The sequence below is a fragment of the Gallus gallus genome, chromosome 4 (genome assembly GCF_016699485.2).
Source record: "Gallus gallus isolate bGalGal1 chromosome 4, bGalGal1.mat.broiler.GRCg7b, whole genome shotgun sequence".
NCBI classification, from domain to species: domain Eukaryota; kingdom Metazoa; phylum Chordata; class Aves; order Galliformes; family Phasianidae; genus Gallus; species Gallus gallus.
In genome coordinates, this window is record NC_052535.1 from 21,542,646 (window position 1) to 21,564,772 (window position 22,127).

The following is a 22,127-nucleotide window of genomic DNA, read 5'->3' on the forward strand; positions in this document are numbered from 1 at the left end:
TGCAAATTGGAAGTGGAAACGATCCATTGAGATATTTGGCTAAGGGCAGGTCACACAGTGAGTGGTGGCAGGTGGAGCACCTGGCAATCAGAGCCTCCTGAGCAGTGTCTGAGCCCTGCTGTTGTTTTATGGAAGTGAGTGTTGAGCTGGGTCTGTGGAGGTGGAGCTAAGGTGCAATGAGAGCTGCAGGCCACTTGTGACAGTGATCTGCAGCCAAGTCTTGCTTTACATCTCCTTTGGTTCATTGTGGAAGAATAAGCACCAAGAATAAGCAGTGTAATAATGGTATTCTGCACTCTGAGCAGAAGCTGTGGGGTTCCCTACTTCTATGAGCAGCCGTAAATGAAGTTTTCAAGAAAATATTGCACTGCTGATTGTTTCCCCAGAAACATATAGCTGATGAGCTTGTCGTAGAATTCCCAGCTGCCTTCTGCACCTTCGTAAGTGCCAAATGGCCTTAGTTAGCAGTACAGCTGGAACTTACATAGAACTTTTACCAGATTTTGCAGGGTTTGTCTGGCCATAAAATGTGTGGGGCCTTGGAGCTGCTGCTATGTCCTGTCTTTTTCTAGCATCTGCCAAGAGAGGTGACAATTTCTTTCCTCGTCTGGTGGTTATTTAAGCTGTGTGTTTGCCCTGTAGCAGCTGCTTAGAGGCCGCTAACTTGTTTTTATACTGGCCATCAACCGTGTTTCTGCCTGCTCTGTCTAAACACTGAAGGTATAGAAGAGAATGTAGTAGAAATTCAAAGAACTAATTTATTTGAATTCGTTACCAGGAAAAAAATGGTAGACGTGCTTGCTAACCTACAGCAATTGTCAAGTTTGTAGAGGAGCAGAGAAACCCCACAGATCTTTATTAAAAAGTAGAAGTGATGAAATGGTTTAATACTGGTGAGGGAGGGAAGGCAGAGGGACTAACGTGGCAAGGTAGAAACTTCTTTCAACAGAAGTACTCAGCTGCAATGGATGGGCCGTGCACGTAGGAAAAATGACTAACTGTCACCTGAAAGTGCTGTGGTTGTACAACCCATCGTTGATGAAATGTTGACAGTCTGATTGCTGTTTCTTGAACCAGTTTGCCTGAGGCTGTTAATCACTTGCAGATTAAATAGATAAAATTAGACAAACAAGCCACCCTTTGGATATGGTGGTCACTAGAAATAATCATCATCATCTGTGCTAACCCTAACTGAGGGAGGAGGAGGCTTTCTAAAAGGCTGCCTCCTCAGTTGATATCTGGATTACATGTGCTGCGGGGATCTTTCAGAGAAGTCAGGTCCCGCCACATGCCTGAGCTGAGATGGAACAGCATGTGGAGGCACAAGGAGTGCTCTGAGGAAAGCCTGTGACAATATAGAGTTGACTGAGTAACTCCTGAGCTGAGTTTCTACACCTGGGGCAGTGAGAATGATACAGAGACACACTGGGTTTCCACAGTGGGAATTATCATCCAGTTCTGTTGCTCCTGAGCTGATTCTCTATGGGTCTACCTTCTACACCTCATTCTCTGGGGTTACTGTGGCTTATTTCTCCAGCAGAGAAATGCTATCTAAATGTGTGGAGACTGTCTTGGTGTCATCAGGTTCCTGACTTAATGAGCCCTACTCAGTGAGGCTGGACAGTGAGGAAGAGAAGCAGCAATTAGCTCTGCTGGTACCAGGGTGAGGCCAGTGGAGGCCACAGCTAATGACAGGCCTGTCTGCATCTTGGTCCTTCATGCCCAACACCACAGGGCTGTGCCTTACCCTCCCAGTACTCTGCAGCCAAGCAGATCGTGCAACTCAGCCACTGTACCCAGCCTTTGCAAAAAACCTCTGCTTTTAATCACACTGTCACTAGTAGTAGCCTCTCACCCTCCATGTCCAAAGCTCGGGTGTGCCAGTGGGTGCTGTGCAGCCATGAGTTGCACTGGCTACTCCTGAAGCCAATCTCCTTGGCCACTGCCCTGTTCCATGATAGTGGTGTCATCACAAAATATTTACTGCCCTTTGGGATCCCTCTTGTCACTTCTAGCACACTTGTGCTAGACTCGGAAGAATGAGTGTAAAAATGTTTGTCTCTTTTTCTTGTTTTAGAACACTCTAAGCCTGTGGGAACAGGTAATTAATGTTAGTCATATTTCTTAGCACACCCTTAGGAACGTGTAGATACTGACTTGGTGCCTGGCCCTGTTTACAGTTGGATTTCTAGTGGTATTACAAGGGCTCACGTGGGGTACTCTGCGGAGAGAACTTGTATGTTTCCTGCTCTGGGGAGATGTGTGGTATTTCATTCTGCTGCTAGAGCTGGGCTCTCTTTGGGGTGCTTTCCATGGTGAAGAAGTGTGTTGTCAGACTTGGTAGTAAATACTCTAATGAAGAATGCACGTACTTTAATGTGCAGTTTTGTAGTTCAAGCATGCTGCTGTGAAGGTAAGCACTCAGTGTTTAAGAACAAATTGTCACTCATTCATCAGTTGATAAGCAGTATCTTAAGATTTTGTAAACTAATGGCTGTCATGCTCAGTCTAAATCAGTCTGCAAAGCAACTGGCAAGCTTTTTCATATTAAGACTTAACTTAGTTAACTTATACTAAGCAAAAAAATATAACATCTGATGGCACTCTGAGAAGACTGAAGTTTTAAAACTTGTTTGCCTTTAGTATGGGGTGAATTAAGATGGTCCTTTGGCAGCTGCCCTACCTGCTGACCTGTAGGTGTTGGTTGGTATTTGTTAGAACTGGAGAACGAGGTGGGTAGAAATGCTAGTGCAACACATGAATGATCTTGGAAACTAAAAATAAGTAAATCAGTTGTGATTTGACCAGCACTTATCTTGGTAGCAATTATTAGAAATATAGCTGTAGTTCAGTAGACAGCTTGTAGGTCAGAGGTAAACAGTCACTGCTATTGGACGGAATAACTCCTGATTCCAGTACAGTGTTTTAAGGTGTGGAATTTGAGATTCAATAATGAATGTGTTAGGTATTGGATTTAGGAGTCTGATGCAAGTAGTGGATTTGGATCTGATGGTGTGATAAGATGAAAAGGACTTCAGAATACTGAGGAAGAGCTATCTAGAGCTGCTAATGGGGAATGATAAAGAAAAAAGTGTTTCCAAATCCCTTCAGACAGTTCAATCCAAACCAACTTGCATGGCTTGTTCTCTCTAAAATGCAATTTTTCTGGACCTGTGGAGAGTTGTAGTGAAGTGTTATGCTTTTCTTCTCTCTTGTAATTTTTAAGCTGTTGTTCCTGATGGTTTTCTCTTGTGGATGCAGCACTGGATAAGGCTGAATGAAGGGAGATAAGCCCTTCCCCTGTGGGACAGTGATCCATTTTATCTGCTGAAGCTGTTCAGTGTCACTTCACCTTAGCAGGCACAGGCAGAGCAGATGGGCTGAGCCCTGCTCATCCTACTTGTTGGCTGCAGAGCTGTGGTGGTCTTGTCTGCTCCTTGTGCCATGGGCAGCCTCACGTGGACTGGTACGGGCGTGTGCATAGCCTCACTGAACTTGAGACCATTAAAGGGTCAACACAGGAGCCTGAACCTTCAGGATGTGGCTAGGTGTTTATTTTTTTCCCCTATCTTATTTTGTGGTAGAGCTGCATTTAAGTGCAGAATGGTGACCTAAGAGGGACAATGTTTCAATACTGCCATAATGCTACACTGCTTAAAATGTTTCACAGTTTGATGTGAAAATGTCTTTGGCAGTTGCCGTTCTGCTTCTAACGGTATGACAGTCTACCCAGGTCAGATCAGAGTGATGCCTTCAGTCAGCCCACCTGAGATATGGAAACTGACTCATCCCGAAGTTATGTTTAAGACAAAAACAAGTCCTTTCAAAATCCTACAATTCCTTATCGGATGGAAAGAAAAACCAAAAACTCAGCTCCAAACCCAGAAGATAAAAATGCGGAATTATTAAATGCAGCCTCTTATTCAGGAAACACCTGAGCTAGCAAATTGAGGCTTGGAGAGGCTGTTCTGTGGAAAGTACTTCAGCATTTTTCTAATCACCACATTTGCACAGAGGAGTAATCGCAGCTCTGGGAGGATGTGACCGCTAGCAGCTTTTGAGGTGAACTGTTGGGTGCGAATGATTTGACATGCAAATACGTACTTCAGTGTGATCATTTGCTTGATTGTTCAGGAATAATTTTCCTGTGACCTATTGCTGATGCTTGGAGAAAGATTAATGTCTGTTTGAAGAAACGCTCAAAAAAACCTCTCAAAGTTTTCTGCTATTTCCTTTTAAAACAGGAAATCAAATGATAAAGCTTTTGTTTAAATTATAAACTGAACTAAGGGGAGCTGAATGTTTGAATTGTTAGCTGAAATGAATTTTAATGCACTGTTTAAACATGGTAGAAAAGTTGCATATTGAACTTGAAACCTTTGTGAAATCAGCTGTGGTGTAAGCCTTTCTCCTCCTTTCCTTGTGCTTTTATTTATTGGTTCATAAATGTAAAGTAACTGAGAAATAGGATTTTTCTCAAGTGAAAATAGAGCTGTCCATGACATAAAGGAGCTGTGCAGGTTTGCTGCAGTTAGTGCTCCAGTCAGCAGCTGGAAAGGTAAGCTTTTTGTTTTATTTTCTGTTTTTGCTTGGGTTGATTGTAAGCCAGCAATACAAAATGGTTGCAGGCCAGTGATATAAAGTAACTTGCTCTTTTCTTTTGATTATAGTACTGCCGAGATATTTCTGTTGTAAGTTCTGGCAGAGCACTGCTTCCAGCGCACTTGGTTTCTTTTGTTTTCTGCCTGCGAGTTGTCATGGTAATCAGGCAGGCAGCTCACCAGTCCCTGAGGATGCTGATGTCAGTCTGCAGCAAGGAACCCAGGGAGAGCAGTTGGGGCTGTTGGGGTCTCCCCTGGGGACCTCTAGGAAACCTGATTTTGATGATTGTGGTTGTTTGTTTCTTTGCTTTTTTTTTAATTATTATTTTTTATTTTCTTTTCCTGAGTGGCAAAGGAAAAATGCAGAAAGTCGCGGGTGGAGTTTTCTGGCTTTCAGCACTTGGGACAGTGCTGAAAAGGGCTATGCTTCATAGCTGGGCTTCGAGCTTCTAATGCGCAGCAAAGCTATGCAAGGCCTTGTTTCAAAAAAAAAAAAAAAAAAAGATAAGGGAAAATGTGAGTATTTTGGAGAAATGAGACAAAACAGGAGTAGTTGGGCACTGGCTTTAGGTGCAGAGAGATGACGGCAACTGATTGTGCTGGTGTAGTTTACCAGGTTGTCCATTCATCAGCTAAGCAGCATTGCCTTCTAAGTCTGTTAATACATTTATAGCTTGTTTGCAGCGATGAACATAAAATCTTTACATGAATGACTATCACAGATCAGTTGGCAAGTGGCAGCTCTTTAATGTCACTGCAATTTATTTGCTTGTGGCTGGGAACAGTCACCCCTCCCAAGTGTGATGCTTTCTGAGTACCGGTATGGTGTACTCTGTGACTTGTAATGATCGCAATAGTTGTAGTGATGTATTTGAAGAAAGGGTGCTGTTTAGTTGTGGTTACCGTTTGGCTATGATGTTAAAGTACTGTGACCTAAGCTTTACAGAAATTCACATTTCTCAGACAGTAGGGGGCTCTTGTCTGTTGCATGGAAAGTGTATCAGGATTTCAGCAAGACCAAGTTGGGAGGGGGCATGGAGTGTCTTTACTTCATGGGGATTGGTTTGACTGGTTTAGTTATGCCTAAATTGTCTGGATTGTAGTCCTTGTGGTTAAACTGGTGTCATGGATCTAACCTGTAATCTAATAAAGCATGCTAAGAAAACAAACAAACTAATTGTTGTCCAAAAACTGTCAACCATTATAATTTTAAGTGGTTAGTTACATTTCTGTTGCAAATAGTTATTTTGAAATAAGTCCCACTGTATTTAGTAGCTGATATTTGTTACAAGACTGATTTTCTTGTAGACATTTAATCTTATTCTATATAAATAATGGAAAACATGGGACAAATAACATGGTCTCAAAACAATTTGAGGCTCTTCTTAGCATTATGAAAACAAAACGAAACCAAACCCCTGGGGACTGGCTTAAGTGCAACAAAATATGTGAACTTTGGTACAGTGAATGTGAAATGGGTAGAACAGATTTAATGCAAGCTTCCAACTGTTGGCTATAAATATTGAAAAGGCATGAAAAGGCAATTATATATACTTCAAATGGTGAGTAACATAAGTGCCTTTTATAATTATGAACTGTGCAATCAGTGGGAGAGATCTTTTGTGGTGAAACCACTTTGTTTGCATTTGGACATGCGACCAAAGGTTGGATTTTTGACTACAGAACTTATACTTTTGTGTTAAGCATTTAATTGTCTGACTTTTGAGAAGTCTGGAAAGCAGAATGGAAACGCACAGCACTACCCTGTAATTTCCTAGGCTCATTAGTTTATGCACTGACTTTGACAAGATGGTAGGCTTTAATTTCTCGTCTACCCTTTCCACATATAACCCCACCATATAGGATGGTTGTATTCATGACTGTCTTAATTTCTTTACTCAGCTAAAAGCTTTCTGACCAGCAGGGTATGTTAAATCAATTGTACTAATTTTGAGCCAGGGTTAAAAGTCTATTCCTATGGGGTGGGTCACTGAACCTTCCAACTCCATTTTATACATTTGAGCAGGTTCTGCTGGTTAAGATTGAAAACCAACAACTGCTTAAATTATTATATGTGAATCTCTGAGGCATTACATGAAAGCAGAGGTTTATAACGCATTTTTTTTTGTTGCTACAAAAAAAGCATAAATGAAGATGAATGAAATTTTCTTTCAAGTGGAACTTGTTTAAATAAAGTATTCATAACCCAAACAAAACATATGTGAAAGAGAGGCTGAACTAACTATCCCATTGAAACACCTTGTTTATCCACAATTGTTTTACCATGACCCTACAGTATTTCTTCAGCTTCTGAATTTTAAAAGTAATAATACAACTGAAGGCTTTGCAGAAGCATGCTTTTGTTCTGAGCTGGGACAGTGCCCAGTTAAGACAGACCATGAAAATGGGAATTTTCCTTTTTCTTTAGGAGGTTTTGGAGTTGTTCCTGATTAGCTCCGTGTATGGATGCTTCAGTTCCAGATGGAAATTGTCTGCTTTTCCTGTTACCAATTGGGTTTGAAAATTCCTTTCCTAACCCAGAACAATCGTCCTTTCTCACAGTGTAGCTAATAATAACAATTTCTGTGTCTCAACAAGCCCGAGCAAGATCAATACAGTGCCTATAGTCCTTTCTCACCACATAGCCAAAGCAGAGGAAGTGAAGGTTTGTGCTCGGTTAATGTGCTTCTGATGGACGCTGGTTCTTAAGCTTAGTCATGCCTGGTTACTGACGAGTGATGTTTTGTCATAGGTTTCCTGAGATATGATGCATGCTAGTCAAGACAAATTCATACAGGTTGAAGATGGCAAAATTTTTCAGAACTTCGGCCTCCATCAGGTTTAGCTAACGCTCTAAAATAACTCTTTTAAAATTTGATGTCTCTAAAAGACCCTAGCATTCAAAACTTGCCTTTTGATCCCAGTCACCCAGTATGGATGAGAAGGTACTTGTTTTTAGAAACTCTTCCATTCAAGTCCTCTTCTCATTGTCTTGGAGAGCTGTAGTTTTGAGAAAAGCCAAGCTAGTGCCTGGAGCCTTTGTATGAGAGGGATGTGTTGGGCTGGGTGGGGATGCTCTTTGTCTTAGGTGGCACTTGGAAATCCAGTATATGAATAATTACCAATTTTATTCTGTGTTCAGAGATAAACTATTAGTCACTGATAGTTTGCTTTTCTTTCTCCACAGTTCAGAGTAAGATCTGTGTGGCTACCAATTGGGTTGCCTTATTCTGAAAAGACAATTTTTTTTGAAAGCCACGAATTTCTTTGTATGTTGTACAGTAGTAGGAATAACTTCCAGAAAAATTCTGTGATAGCTTGCAGTGAAGTTAAAAAGAATAATTTAACTTGCAATAATGTTAGAATTATGCCTGTCTTTCCATGTTGTGGGCACCCTGAGTGTGAAGGTCCTGATGTGAAGGAGACAAAGTCTGTACTGCATGACAAATACTTCATTTTAATCTCTTCAGCAAATGACTCCTGGTATGGCTCACTGATAAATACTCACATACCTGGACATGCTCCTGCACAGCAACTATGAGAAAGTTTAACTGTTTTCTACTGTTGGGAAGCTAAAATTAGAGTACTTCATCTTCCTTTGTGTATGGCAGGGATTTTAGTGTCAGCAACACTGGATTTTTGTGTTGTGGCAGAAGTCTGTTCAGACTGTGGTTTTGCTCTTGCTTTTGACAGCTTAATATTTGCGAAGCATGATCTCACTCTCAGGGTAACATCTTGCCATACCTTTGGGTTTGGCTGGGACAACCCAAGTTGCTTCCTCTCTGCCTGCCCGCCCTTCCCTCCGAAGCTGCTGGCTCTGAGGGCAGGAAGCCTGCACGTCCTTCTGAGCTGCTGGTGGTGAGCGTGACACGGCTGTTGGAACCAACTCATGTGCACAGACCTGCTGGGAAGCAGGAACCTCTTCTGTGGCATGGACACTTCTGGTTGAACCTGATGAGTGGCTGTGCTAATCCAGTCTGTTTCTTTTGGCAGTACTGGCGCTGCTTTGGCCTTGGAGCTGGTACAGGCAGCAAGGCAGATTGGTGCTGAATTGAATGCTAGAGGGGCAAAAAAAAAATGCTTGGATTAGGTATGTGAATGACTGAAAGTCAGGTGCTTTCAGGTGCTTGATCAAGGAAAAACATTGGAAAAGGATCCTAGAGCTACAAAGGAAGAGAAGAAAGATGCAATGTTGGTTTCAATTACAGCTTAATTCTTCAGTCTCCCCTTGGTATATGACTTCAGGTGTTAATGGGGGAGACATTATAACACTTGAAGAGAAAAGAAAGTTTCAGTTTCAAGCTAACCAGCACTCACTCTCTGTTAGCTGTTACAGTGCGCATAAGCCAGCAGAAGTATGCCAGGTTCCACCTTCATCTCCCTAGCACCTATGCGGTACCCAGCCGCTCTACCAAACTCTGTCATGGCAACATCTCAAGTGGAGCAGTGCTGAGCCAGACAGGTTGCCTCCTGGCTGGGAGCTCCCATTTTCACAACACTGAAACTGCTTGGCTGGGGCACTGCCTGGGCCTGGAGCTGTGAGCAGGGTGCAGCCACCTGTCCCCAGGCTGCCGCCTCTGCTCTCTGTCTGTGTCTTCTGTTGTTTGCTCCTCGCTGCCTCAATCTGAGCGATGAGTTGATATGGCAAGGGCCAGCCTCTTGGTAGCAGTCCTAGAGTCAGTAGACTGGTAGTTTTGAGCTTGAGGTGGATATCAGGTGCTTTTTTTTTCCCCTCAACCTTGATATGGTGAATTGAGGAATTAGCTTGTATTTTGTTCTTACCCTTGGATTTAAAATGAATTTCTTGGAGCAGTTTTGCCTTTTGACTGTAGGAATAGTTGAGTTAGGTTGGTAGTTTAACATCTTAATGTGAAGCAAGACTGAAACCAGCAAAAGTTAAAAATGTATAGGGTAGCATGCTTTTTTTTTAAGCCACAACTAGTGAATTTTGAGGTGTATATGTCACTTCACTGAAGTGAACATTTTTAAAGCTAGAGTGAATTTGGGGTCAACATTTTGGTTTTGGCTTGCGTAACTGTTGCATTTGTTTCAAGCATATTGACAGTATCTGTATGTAAATATCTGTAGATTTTTATTAAAAGTGAGAGCTAAGATAGGGCTGCAGATGTTTTTTTTTTTTTAACAGTTCTAAATGAAACTGAGCTGTGTTAAATCTCACGTCTCCCTGTTTTCTTCCATAGCCTGGTCAGAAAATTAACGTGAGCCAACTAATACCACTGAAACAAATTAAGAAAGATCAGTGAATTAAATTTCAGTCTTCTCCACATACAGCAACTAGGCATACGACTTTGTCTGTACCACCAATTGAAGTACAGATTAGTTTTCTGTCTTTAAGCCTGTTTCTGTATTTAAATAAGAAAAATGCTTTCAAATACCTGCTGATTTGTTCTCTGCATTAACATAATCTCTGCTGCTAGAGTTTCCATTGACGTTTTTTTCTAACCATTGTCAAGACCTTTATGTAGACTGTATTTCTTGTAGTAAGATCTGCTCAATCTTTGCATTGCTGTTGCAGTCATCTTTTTCCTATGGATAAAGTTAGAAAGGAAAGTTGTTTGTTTCTCAGTGGGGACTATAAGTGGGGACATAGGACTTTATAAGCTGTTAAAAGTATCGATTACTTTTTAAAATAAGAGGAGGAACTGTGTAAAGAATTGCAGTCTTAAAACTTTTGATGGCTCAGGCTGCCCCCGTGTGGTAATTTAAGTACTTTCATTGCAGGAGCAGAAAGTACATCACGCAGCATATATGTAATTTAATTGATGCTTTTAAGGTTTTGCTCAATGATTCTGCGTAAATTTAAAGACATGTTGTGTCTTTCTTGAAACAAAATCTTTTTCCAAAGAACTTTGAGTCCTCAGCTTTCTGCTGGCTTGTCTGTGCTGTCAAAACTGAAAACATTCAGCCTAAGCTGGTATGTGTGAAGGTGAGAGGGCTTTAGGGAAGGGAGGGGATGGCAGGTGGGTAAGATGGCTGTTATTTTGCCACTGTTTCAAGCATTCTAACTCCACTTGGGATTTGACAAGGCTTGGTACAAATGTTTCTGAGGGACTCTTACATTCCATTAACTCACTTTTAACTAAGAAGTCCAAACAACAGTTAAACATCTGTGTTTGCTAAGTAAGCAAAGCACAGCTTTCCAGAGTTAAATAGAAAGTGGAGATGACAAACAGTGATACCTTCTCAATATACTGATTATTTTCAAATAGCCTTCCTACTTGTTAATGCTGCAGATTAAATGGGAGAGTAGAGTACCTACTATTCATGTATGAAAATACAGTCAGTGCTCTTGACTGGCTCTGCTGTGAGTTTTTGTTTGTTTTTGTTTTTATCTTGCACAGTTAGGGGGAATTTAGTGACTGGATTGATAGTGGAATTAGTTACTCCAATTTCAGTGCTTCACGCGTGGTGCTAGAGGGAGCTGTTTGCTGTCGAACACCCTCCAGAGAGAGACTGCAGCACTTGTCAGGAGCAGCTGATCTGGCACTGCTGCACATCAGCTGCAGTGCGAAAATGCCACTGTGCTTTGACAAGAAAGCAAGATGTGCATAGACCCTTTTGACCACGTGCTTCCACTTGAGATCTCTGGATTCCCTTAAGTCAGAGTCTCTAGTGGTTCTTCAGTTAGTCTTTGAATCATTCCCTGAGTGTTAAACCCATGCCACTCGAGAGAAACTACAGTGCCAGCCCTGATGGCAAAGGGTTAGAGAAGAACTCCTGTGCCTGCCTCTTGCTGCTGCAGGTGACAGGCAGCTCAGAATTAAAGACTTCTGACCAGGCTCTTGCCAGTGGCGATGAGTTATGCAGAAATGTGATCTCCTCTCAACTCCCCACAGTGAGTGCAGGCCCCTAAGGAACTTTACCCCAAGGCTTTACCCCGAGCAGCAGACATGAGCTTTTACATCCTTTCATTAGTATAGAAAGAAAAAGAAAAAAACCTGCAAGTGACTGCTATATTTTCTTCTCAAAGCTGTATGAGCAAGGTTCCTCTGTTCCAACCCATACATAGTGTTTTTTGTCCTTGATGCGTCGTCTGCTCCTCACAGGAGGATCAAAGCCTCCAGAGAGCAAGGAACAGAAGGACCAGAAAAAAGCAAAATCAAAATTCTGACTTGTGTGTTTCTTCCACTTCGTCAAACTATTTACTCTTTTTTTTTTTTTCAGTGTGTGTGGGGGAAAGACTTTCTTTTAGATACATTTATTTAGTCTCAACCACTCACTGCACCTCCTCACATCTTTTCTGAACTGTAGTGTGATTTAAGTAAAATTACACTTCTGCAATAATATATTGAACTAGATCAACTTAGGAGGTTGGACTAGATATCTCTAGAGGTCTCTTCCAACTCCGACAATTCTGTGATAATGTTAACTTTTCTCACTTTAACTTCTCTTTCAGGCTTCAATACTAAGGTCTCTCTCCAATTACCATCTCTTTCCAAACACCAAATTCTTTCATTATACCTATAAACTGTATTTCACATTCAATTTTAAACAAAGATTTCCTGTTTTTCCAGCACTTTCTCATTTCCCTAAATATTTTAAAAGTTAATACCTTTAATAGATACTATTACTTGAAAACATAATCTGACAATGTGTTATGATGGTAATTGTGTTAGTTCATTCTCAGCTTTCTGTCTGCTTCAGATAGTGGTTGTGGGCAACTACTTTGATTTACAATGAATTGTAGATAATATGTTGTCTCTTAGCCAACAAGTTAAAAAAAAAAAATGGATGGTGAAACAGTATCAAATCCACTAGCCAAGGTTAAGTTATTAATTATTATTAATGAATAATTATTATCAACCATCAATTTAATAATTATTAAAGATTATTAATATTAATTAATACTTAATTATAATTATAATTATAATCATTATAATAATTATTAATTATTCTAAGGCGTCGGTCTTGGGACCGGTGCTCTTCAACATTTTTACCAACAATACAGACGATGGCATCGAGTGCACCCTCAGCAAGTTTGCAGATGACACCAAGCTGAGTGGTGCAGTTGATACATTGGAATGAAGGGAAGCTATCTAGAGGGACCTGGACAGGCTGGTGAAGTGGGCTCATGTGAACCTAATGAGATTCAATAAAGCCAAGTGCAGGGTGCTGCACTTGAGAAGCACTTGGGGGTCTTGGTGGAGGAGAAGCTGGACGTGAGCCAGCAGTGTATGCTTGCAGCCCGGAAGGCCAACTGTGTTCTGGGCTGCATTAAAAAAGGGGGTGGCCAGCAGGGAGAGGGAGGTGATCGTTCCCCTCTACTCAGCTCTTGTGAGGCCCCATCTGGAGTACTGTGTCCAGGCCTGAGGCCTCCAGTACAGGAATGATGTGGAGCTCTCGAAGAGGGTCCAGAAGAGGGCCACTAAGATGATCAGAGGGCTGGAGCACCTCTCCTATGAAGAAAGGTTGAGGGAACTTGGCTTGTTTAGCTTGGGGAAGAGAAGGCTCTGGGGAGAAGGGGAATGGCTGTTTATGAGGGTGGACAGTGATAGAACAAGGGAGAATGGTTTTAAACTGAGACAGAGGCTTAGGTTAGATATTAGGAGGAAGTTTTTCACACAGAGGTTGGTGACACACTGGAACAGCTTGCCCAAGGAGGTTGTGGATGCCCCATCCCTGGAGGCATTCAAGGCCAGGCTGGATGTGGCTCTGGGCAGCCTGGTCTAGTGGTTGGCGACCCTGCACATAGCAGGGGGGATTGAAGCTAGATGATCATTGTGGTCCTCTTCAACCCAGGCCATTCTATGATTCTAAATTATCCTGGAGATTGTGGGTCAAACTGAAATTTTCTGAGGTGCTGTGAAAGTATAACATTAGCAGAGCTTTTAGACTGATGTTAGCATTTCCACAGCTGTATCTTTAGAAGCTTTAGTACTGGGTGTTGGTTTTTGTGCTTGTTGTCAGAGGTCCATGATGGTTAACTATAGGTTGAATTTAAACTTCATCGTGTAACTAGCTTCTTGTTTATGAGTGTTTTTTTTTTTTAAGAATAATTTTCTGTTTACTTCACCTTTTTTCTCACTTAAGCTCATGGTTTATTTTCCATTTGGGGATATTTTATAAACCTTTATTTACATTGAGTAATTTTGGCTCACTGTTTTGTACCTTCTTTTCACTGCAAATGGAAGGACTATTTTTCCTGTGAGATTCCTTTAATGGAATAAGCGAAGGGTTTTCAGTGTGCTGACACTGAGAAGCAGGACGGTTGCAAAGCAACTCCATAGTATTCTGGACCACACTTCCTTACTGACTATAAGGAATAACAGCAAAAGCATAAAGATTTTGTGCGTTTAAATTTTACATTGTGGCCATGTTATGAAACTTTACTGTGTTAGTTTCCAAAGGGGAATCAAAGGTTTTTATGAAGCTTGCCCTTAGTTGCCTCTAAACATGTTATTTCCAATATTCCTGTGGCCTGGAATAGGCGAGCTCTGGATGAATTATAAAAGCAGTATTTTCTCAGCTTGTACCAAATTGAGAATCCTAATTGTGTTTTCCATATGTTTGTAGGATTTGGAGATTGTGTATTCATATTTACATGGAATGGAAGCCTTGTCTAATCTGAGAGAACATCAGCTAAGGTATGATGCTGTATAAATACTACTGTTTGTGCGCGGAGAAAAGGTTTACAAAATTTTGTACAAAACTGCTTTTCTTACTGACATCATAATCATCTGTTTTTCATACAAAGCATAGAAGTTATACTTTTAAGTGTCACTTGTGTTTCACCTCGCATCAAAAAAAGGCTAAGAAATTTGTTGCTGAAGAAGTGTTGCGGCCAACATTTTTATTATGCATATATTTTATTAAGACAGAGTTTAATGCTTTATCTGAAGGAGTTCATAACTTCTATCACTTTTTTTTTTACACAAGTGTTGAACTTGCATAGGAAGAGGTATCATCAAAGTTAAATATTGCCAAGAAAGTTATAGTGTTTCTACTTGAACGTTTTCAGCTAATTATAGATTTGTCTATGTTTTGAACTCTTCTGTCTGAAACTACTTATATCCTGGGTATGAGCCCAGCCCTGAACGCATTCAGGAAGGCCAATTAGAAATAATTTTGACCTGCTTTTGAGCATGGAGTGTTGTGCTACTCCCTCTTCTCTGCTCTCCACTGAATAATAAAAAGGTCTACTGAAATCCATTATGTACTTCAGTCTCCAGATCTTATCTCGAGTGTCTGGACAACGAACAATTTGGACTGGAGGCATGTGCTCTACGTAGTTTTTTTGACAGACTTGCTGCTGTGGTTATCCTTGTTTCTTAATGAGATTTCATACTGGAAAATTACCAACAGAGATGCAAATGGAGGAGAGAGATGATATTTCTTGAAGGGTGTAAGGGGAGAGGTATTGCAGAGTAAGGAGGCTAGTCTTCTCCTTGGAATGGAAAGAGTAGAACTGGGCTGAAGACAAGTGCAATTTGCTTTGGTTTGCCTGTTACCAGAAAACTGAATTTTCCTACTGCTCTAGGAATGGTTCTTACACTTTTTTCTCTATTTCACATATGACACACAATTTAGATCATTCATTCTTACTTATTTACTTCATTGTTACTTGTTTAAAGGAAAGCATTTAACAATCTTTTTGTTTTCATTGAAGATTAAATGTAAAGTTGTATACTTTACAGTAAGGTATTGCATGAATGCATGTCATGATGACAAATGCAGCAATGATACTTAGAAATTGTTTGATTAAAACAAGTATAAAAATACTGCTTTCTGTCTTTGGCCATAAAATTAATAGCTTTTCCTAGAAGAAACTTAAACTCTCAAGAAAAGAAATGAAGATTTGAAGTTATAAGCCATAGTTGAAGTAACAGCTTTTTAAATTATATAATCAATTTCATTTCATTATTTCTGAAATATTTAAGGTATTAAAATAACATATATTAATGCGCTAATAAAATAATTGAATAGAATGTTTATTAACTATACATGACTGTTGCGTACCGTACCTTGCATTCAAAAGCTTGCTGCATATATTTATTCCATTTTTTTTTTAATTGTCTTAACAATTTCTTCTTGTAGGCGTTATTGTTTATATACCTACATGCTCCTTTTGGTTTACATTATGGGTATGTTTTTCTTGTTTTCCTTTTTTAAACTTTCAGGCTGGAAGTAAATGCTTTACATACGGTGTACAGGTTCCAGTCCTGAACAAAAGTCAATATGTAGTCCAAACCATTTCTGTAGTGTAATAATCACAAAAGCTTGTTACTTGGGTTCTATTTCAGTTTGTGCTTGCTTTTGTGCTGAACTTTTAGGCAAGTTGTGCTATGCAAATGATACTTTGTCATAAACTACTAATAAATGTAACTGGATTTCTTTGCCAGATAAAGCATCTTAATAAAGTAATAAAAAATTCCAGATAAACTTTATATTTTTAAAAGACTTGTTTATTTGTTTTTAAGCCATTATTCCAGTTGCCTTCACACAAACAACATCAGTTTGCAGCTGATAGAAGTTAAAAAAAAAAAAAAAAAAAAAAGTGACCAGCATATCTCCTGTATGTTTTGTGAGGACAGAGGTTAAGATCTTTGTATTGCATCATGAGGCTTGCCAACATTTGCCACACCTGAAGATGCTGAAGCAACTTTGAACTGATTAATGCTGTTATAATTTCTGGTTTCCTTCTTCATCATTCTGTCAGAGTCTGCATTCCCAAGCCAGTGTTCTGTAATTGTGAGGAAATAGAAGTGGGATTTTCTTTCTCCCAATCTGCATCTTGTAATGTGAATGCTGACTTCCAAGTAGATGTGTAATTACTTCTACTTTGGAAGCATTCCACAATCACATTCAGTAAAGTTTTTTGTGTTTTGCTATTATATGCAAGTCTTTTAGAATACCAAGTTTTGCAGGCCTAGAGTTGAAGTGATGTTAACTTGTTTATAGAGATCAAAGTGTTCACATATGGTTGCATGGTATGTTGATTTGTGCTTTTTGGCTTCCTGTGCCGAATGAGGTTCTTGCTTAGGAATGTGTGGAACTTGAGCTAGCTCTCCCAGCACAGTACACTCCTAGAAGAGAGCTTCTGTTTATAGTTCCATACATGGCAAAGGCTGGAATCTCTGCAGATGTGGGACAAAAAACTTTTATAGCATACTTTAAGATACGTCATTTATTGCAGCTGTGGAATAACACAGACTTGAGATGCATTAAAACATTGGTGTTAAATATAGCCTTCAGTAGCGAATAGCTTGCTTATAGTTTTCTGATGATCTCATCTTGGATGTATTAAGTATGTTCAGGAATTGGGCTAGAACACATTTGAGTGAAAATTAAACCGCAGTATTGACAAGATCTAAGTACATTTTTTAAATATTTGAGGAAATAGTCTAGGTTTTAATATTCTCTAACTGTAACTTCTAATTATTTCAGTTTAGCACAAGAATTTAAGCACTTGTCTACCTTCTGCGTTGCCATCATAATAATGGTGCCAAAGGGCTGTGAAACTCAAGAAAGCCAGTCATGAACTTGCATAACTTTGTCAAGAATGTACTTCCTTTCCTTCAAATTCATATGGGAACAAAACTTGCTTGTTAAAGGGATTCTGTTTCCTGTAACTCCTACTCTTGAATGGCCTGTTGCCCACAATCTTTTCAGACCAGTAGTTAGCATATTCCTTAAGCAGTATTCTCATTTTAAAATCTGATAGCTAGCAATGATTTTCCATTTATTTTCTTCTGATATCTTATCACCACTAATCTCATATCTGTTCTTACTGTCCCTCTCAAAGCAGAGGACCCAAGAGAGAAAGTGACAGACCCAGTGGTGGAAGCAGACAGTAGCAATTTGGTGTCTGTATGGTTTCGGCAAAGACTTCATTCTAGGGTGGGAACTGGTGTTTGAAGAAGAGGAAGCCCTGTGGTTTAGAAGCTTCTTGCTGTGCAAGGAAGACAGAAGTTGTTTTCTTTAGCAGGAATTTTTATACAGTACACAAGACTTGCAAACAATTTATGCACTGTTTATAAATAAGTAAAGTTATCAAAGATCTCTGGGTGAAGGGTCATAATAACAAAACTGAAATTTTAAGCAAACAGAATGAAGTTCTCAATTTTTCTCTATGAAAAGTTTGAATGTCAAGGTACCTCTCTAAGCCTGCCATTTATGGACAGAAAAAACATTATTTCTTACTGAGCACATCTAATGAGTAAAATCTTGAAGGAGATGAGGGTGAAGGTAACTTCTAGTAATCTACTGGCTATTGAAATGAAGAAATTAAGAAGTTAGGAGAAATGATATAAGGAGTTTTCAAATGTCTCACCAAACCCAGAACAACTCTTCAAAGCTTCAGATCAACTTCTTTGAGACTTCTTGCCTGAACAAGAAGCCATAAGCTATGCATAGTAGCTGGTCATTGGTACACTGAAGTTCTTAAGGAATGAGAATTTTTTTTCCTAAATCTAAATATAGTCCCTCATTTGACTATTCACATGAGCCTCTTAAGCAAATCTCTATATGATTTGTCAAACCATCTGGGTGTTTGTAGTTTATTTCAGTGCCCAGGATGTTCAAGGGAGGTGGTGGGTTTTATTTCCTTCCCACCTGCAATGATTTGCTGAACCCATTTCCTTCAGACAATAGACAGAAATGGTATGTTTATTTCTGTCCCTCCCCTCTCCACAAAGTTAACACTGTATTTCCTAATATGTTAAGTTCTGTTATAGTTGCTGTCTGTTACATGTTCACTCTGCCTGACAAATGTGGTAGAAGTGTTTTAATCCTCCTTTCTAGACGGGATTTTCCTGCAGGAAATTCTCTTCATGTTGAGTCCTCTGGGATTTCAGCTTTAAAATCTCCTGGTAATTTTTAAGTTAAGTTGCTGAATTCTGGCGAAATGAGAAGCAGTGATTTACCATGCAGTATACATTTTCATATTATTTCCTAGACAAAAATGAGAAATGTGATTTTCAGTTAAACAAACAAGCAACAAAAACAAAACAAAGAACAAAAAAACCCGAACAGTTTTTATATTATGGTATCTCTGGGTGTTCTGTATTGGTAAATTTCTACCAACTACTAAAATTCTGAATTATTTCTTTATAAAGCAACTTACTTTTATCAAATAACCTTGTAGAACAAGATCACCATCATTTTACAGATTTTTTTTTTCATGGCAGCAATTATGTGTCATGTCCTAAGTCAGATCTGATCTTGGATAAAGTAATAACTTTAATGCATAGACTTAATAACAACTTACTTTCTTAAACTAAAGATCGGCTTAGCTTTAAATTGATGGTTAGCTTCTGTAAGGGCTGGAGGCAAATATGAAAATGCTGACTAATTTCAGAAAGTGAAGTCCTGTGATGCTGATATAAATCGTAATTAAAAATGACTTCTCTCTTTCAGGCTGATGTGTGAAACTGTTCGATATGAAAGGCATGAAGCAAATGAAGTTCTGTACTAGTAAGTGTTTCTTCTTTTCATATGATGTTAGTTCTAATTATATTATATATAATTAGTATATATTATACTCTATTCACATTCTATATTCATTCTAGAGCACGTTAAGGACAGTGTTTAATGCCAGCTCCTTCACCCAGATTAGAGTTTGTAAACATAAATAGGCCACTTCATTTTGATCAAACAGTTTAGAATTTTACTTGTAATAGGGAGAGAGTTAATACTGACTCTTGCTTGGTTAAATATATTACATTAATTGTTGTAACCATATGTTGTAACCAGTGAGATTATATAGAATTAAGGGATATGGGATGCCATTTTATTAGGATAGGATGTCATTTGTTTTCACATCAGTTTTGTTGTGGTAGTAGTGACTAGCTTCTTGTGCCAGAGATGCCAAATCAATAACTCTAACATGGTTTATAATTAGCAGGGATGCGATCTAATGTCATATCCGATTTACGGTGTACATCTGAGAGCTGCAGTTTCTTTATTTACACAAGCAGCTTACTGAAACAATAATTGTATCAGATTTTGACTCAGCGTAGCTAATCTAGGCTCTAAATGATTTGCTGTTTTTTCTGATATCTTTTGAACATTCATGCATGCAAAGAAATATACCTGTATGCCTTCTCTTATGCATATGTATTTTTTTCCTACATTGACCACTGTGAAGTAAAGTTGACTGAACAAGTTCTAATGCTGAGCCATAGCTGTTCTGCAAGGTTGAGTTAATGTCAACTGAAACACATTAATTGGTTATGTATGGAAAATGCTCAAGGTCAGAATCCATTGGTGGGTAAATTATTCTGTGATCAGACCAATATAATCTTTGTAATTAATTTTACAAATTAATTTGGTAGAGACTGTTGTACTGGTTGCTTTGTCCTTGTATAGGTAGTTGGGTTTTGTGTCTGTTATGTGTTGTGAAATGTTTAGACTCAGTGTCTTGGCTAATTCTAAGTGTTGGTTTAAATTTGAATTATGTGATTAATCAGAGCAGCTACTTACATCAAAGCAGGCAAAAGTAACAAGGGAGTATATGTCTAAGAAAATATAACCTGCAAACGAAACCATGAAATCTGGGATAACTCAAAATGCTTTTTGCCATTCTTTTGCACTGATTTACCTTATCACTGCTTTTGTGTGACTTCTTCACTTTGTTTTTTTTTTTTTTTTTTTTTTTTGCCTGTCATTCCTATTTACTCACTTCTTGACATTTGTTTCCCCATGATTTATTCAGTAGACTTAACTGGCAGTTTTGCAGTTTCTGGGTATAGATGCTGATGCAAAGCATGCTTACTCTCTAGCATTTCACATCACTGATTTTTTTGTTTAATTGTCTAAGCCTGACTGATAAGACTGAAAGATTTTATCAGAGTTCTTCAATGTGTTGAAGTTGTGTGTCATCTAGTGTCATCTAAGTTGTTCTGTATTTTATTTTAATGGGCAATTTGAGATCTATTTAGTAGGGAAAATTACTTGGAAATTTCAATCAAGTTTCAGTATTTTTTTTTAGCATAATAAACATGGTGGAATACGTTTTAGCTTAATAAATTCAATATGCATATAGGCAGATATGTTCTTCTAAGCAGAATTCCGATTTTATAATGCACACCTTTCGAAAAATTCTTGGAGTACTGCAGGAGATGAGCAATATGATATGGTAGATGTTAGAGTCAATGTACTTGGCTGTAAGCTTTAGGAAATGGACTTGGAACACACAGCCTGGTCATTTGCATTGAACAGGCCGGAACTCTTTACTCAGAATTCTTATTTTGGTCATGGAGGCTAAGTTTGTTGTTGTTTTTGCTTTCCTTGATTAAATTTGAAATCTGATAACTTTTTTTTTTCCTCAGCAATTAAAATCTGCATTAAATTTTGAAATTGGGTGCTACTCTTCTGCATTCATTAGAAAAATCTATTAAAATAGCTGCAATTGTTGCAGCTGTTAATTTACCCGTGTGTGTGACCTCCCCGAGGCACAACTTAATGTCTCAGTGAGAAGAAGCTAAAGCCTTATCCCTAAGTGCATTAAAACTAATACTGTTGCACTGTTTATTTGATCCAATTTTATTCATTGTTGAAATTCTGTTTTTGTTGTCAGCTGCATTTATAGAAAGGTAAATTTGTGTTGCATATATGGAATGCTGAAAATAATTATCCACATTCAGTATAAATACAGTTAACTTTTTATCCTCCTTTTTTTTTTCTTTTTTTTTAAATGGCCAAAGGGATAAAACAAAGTACATTGTTTAAAATTGGCTTATCTGCATTTACTTTACTATCAGTGGGAGTGCATGTTAGTGACAAATTCTCAAACCCTACGGCCATATCACTGTTTAAATGGAAACTGGGTTATTAAAAGTGGCAGTTCAGCTCGACTTATTCTCCATTTGCCAGTCATTCTGCTACTTTCATTTGATTGGAAGTTAATGATAAAAGGACTTTCAAGGCAAAATTTCAGAACTGAGATTTTACTTGACACTCATACCTGGCTTTCTTACCTGCTTTCTTTATTCAAATCTACTTAAAGATCCATTTAAAAAATAGTTGGGCCACCTCACACATTATATATAGTTGGAAGAAAAAAGTTGTTTCAAAGCTGCATAATAGCCTCACCTGTCACTTCCTTAAGTAAGATTGTAATTAATACTCTGGAAACCAGGATTTTATCAAATTTGTAGATAATGCCTTATACCTGTTGACAGTTAAACACATTTTTGGGGGATTAAAATTGAAATGTTTGCTATGACAGTAGAGAGGAATCTTTGGCAATAAGTGTTTTGCATTAAGCTTCTAATGAACCTGCTTCTACCAGGATAAGCACCGTTTTTTTCTCTCTGGTTAGTCATACAGTGGCTGGATTTGGTTTTCAGTTGTGCTGTTCCGTATTTCTGTATGTATTTGTCAGTATCTCGTTTGCTTGAGCATCCTCACAAATCCTCCATGACAATTTTCGTGTTCCTGCAATTTAGTGTTATAATTAAAAATCATGACCATTTGAAAAATAGCTTGTAATAAAATTCTGTTTTAGATGAAACAAAATCATTGCTATACCTAAAGATGTGTTTTGAAATTGTGCAAAATTTTCTA

General features: G+C 38.7%; 1 protein-coding gene across 12 annotated transcripts in view; it reads left to right on the plus strand.

Annotated features, from left to right (window-relative positions):
- Positions 1–22,127, plus strand: part of RAPGEF2 (Rap guanine nucleotide exchange factor 2) — a 174,424-nt gene that overhangs the window by 39,068 nt on the left and 113,229 nt on the right. For all 12 annotated transcript variants that reach the window (XM_046940691.1, XM_046940692.1, XM_004940909.5 and 9 more), the window contains 2 exons: positions 14,136–14,206; positions 18,978–19,034. In XM_046940691.1, coding sequence (XP_046796647.1) covers positions 14,169–14,206; positions 18,978–19,034 — 95 coding nt within the window. In that variant the 5' untranslated portion in view covers positions 14,136–14,168. The remainder of the gene's footprint in view (positions 1–14,135; positions 14,207–18,977; positions 19,035–22,127) is intronic.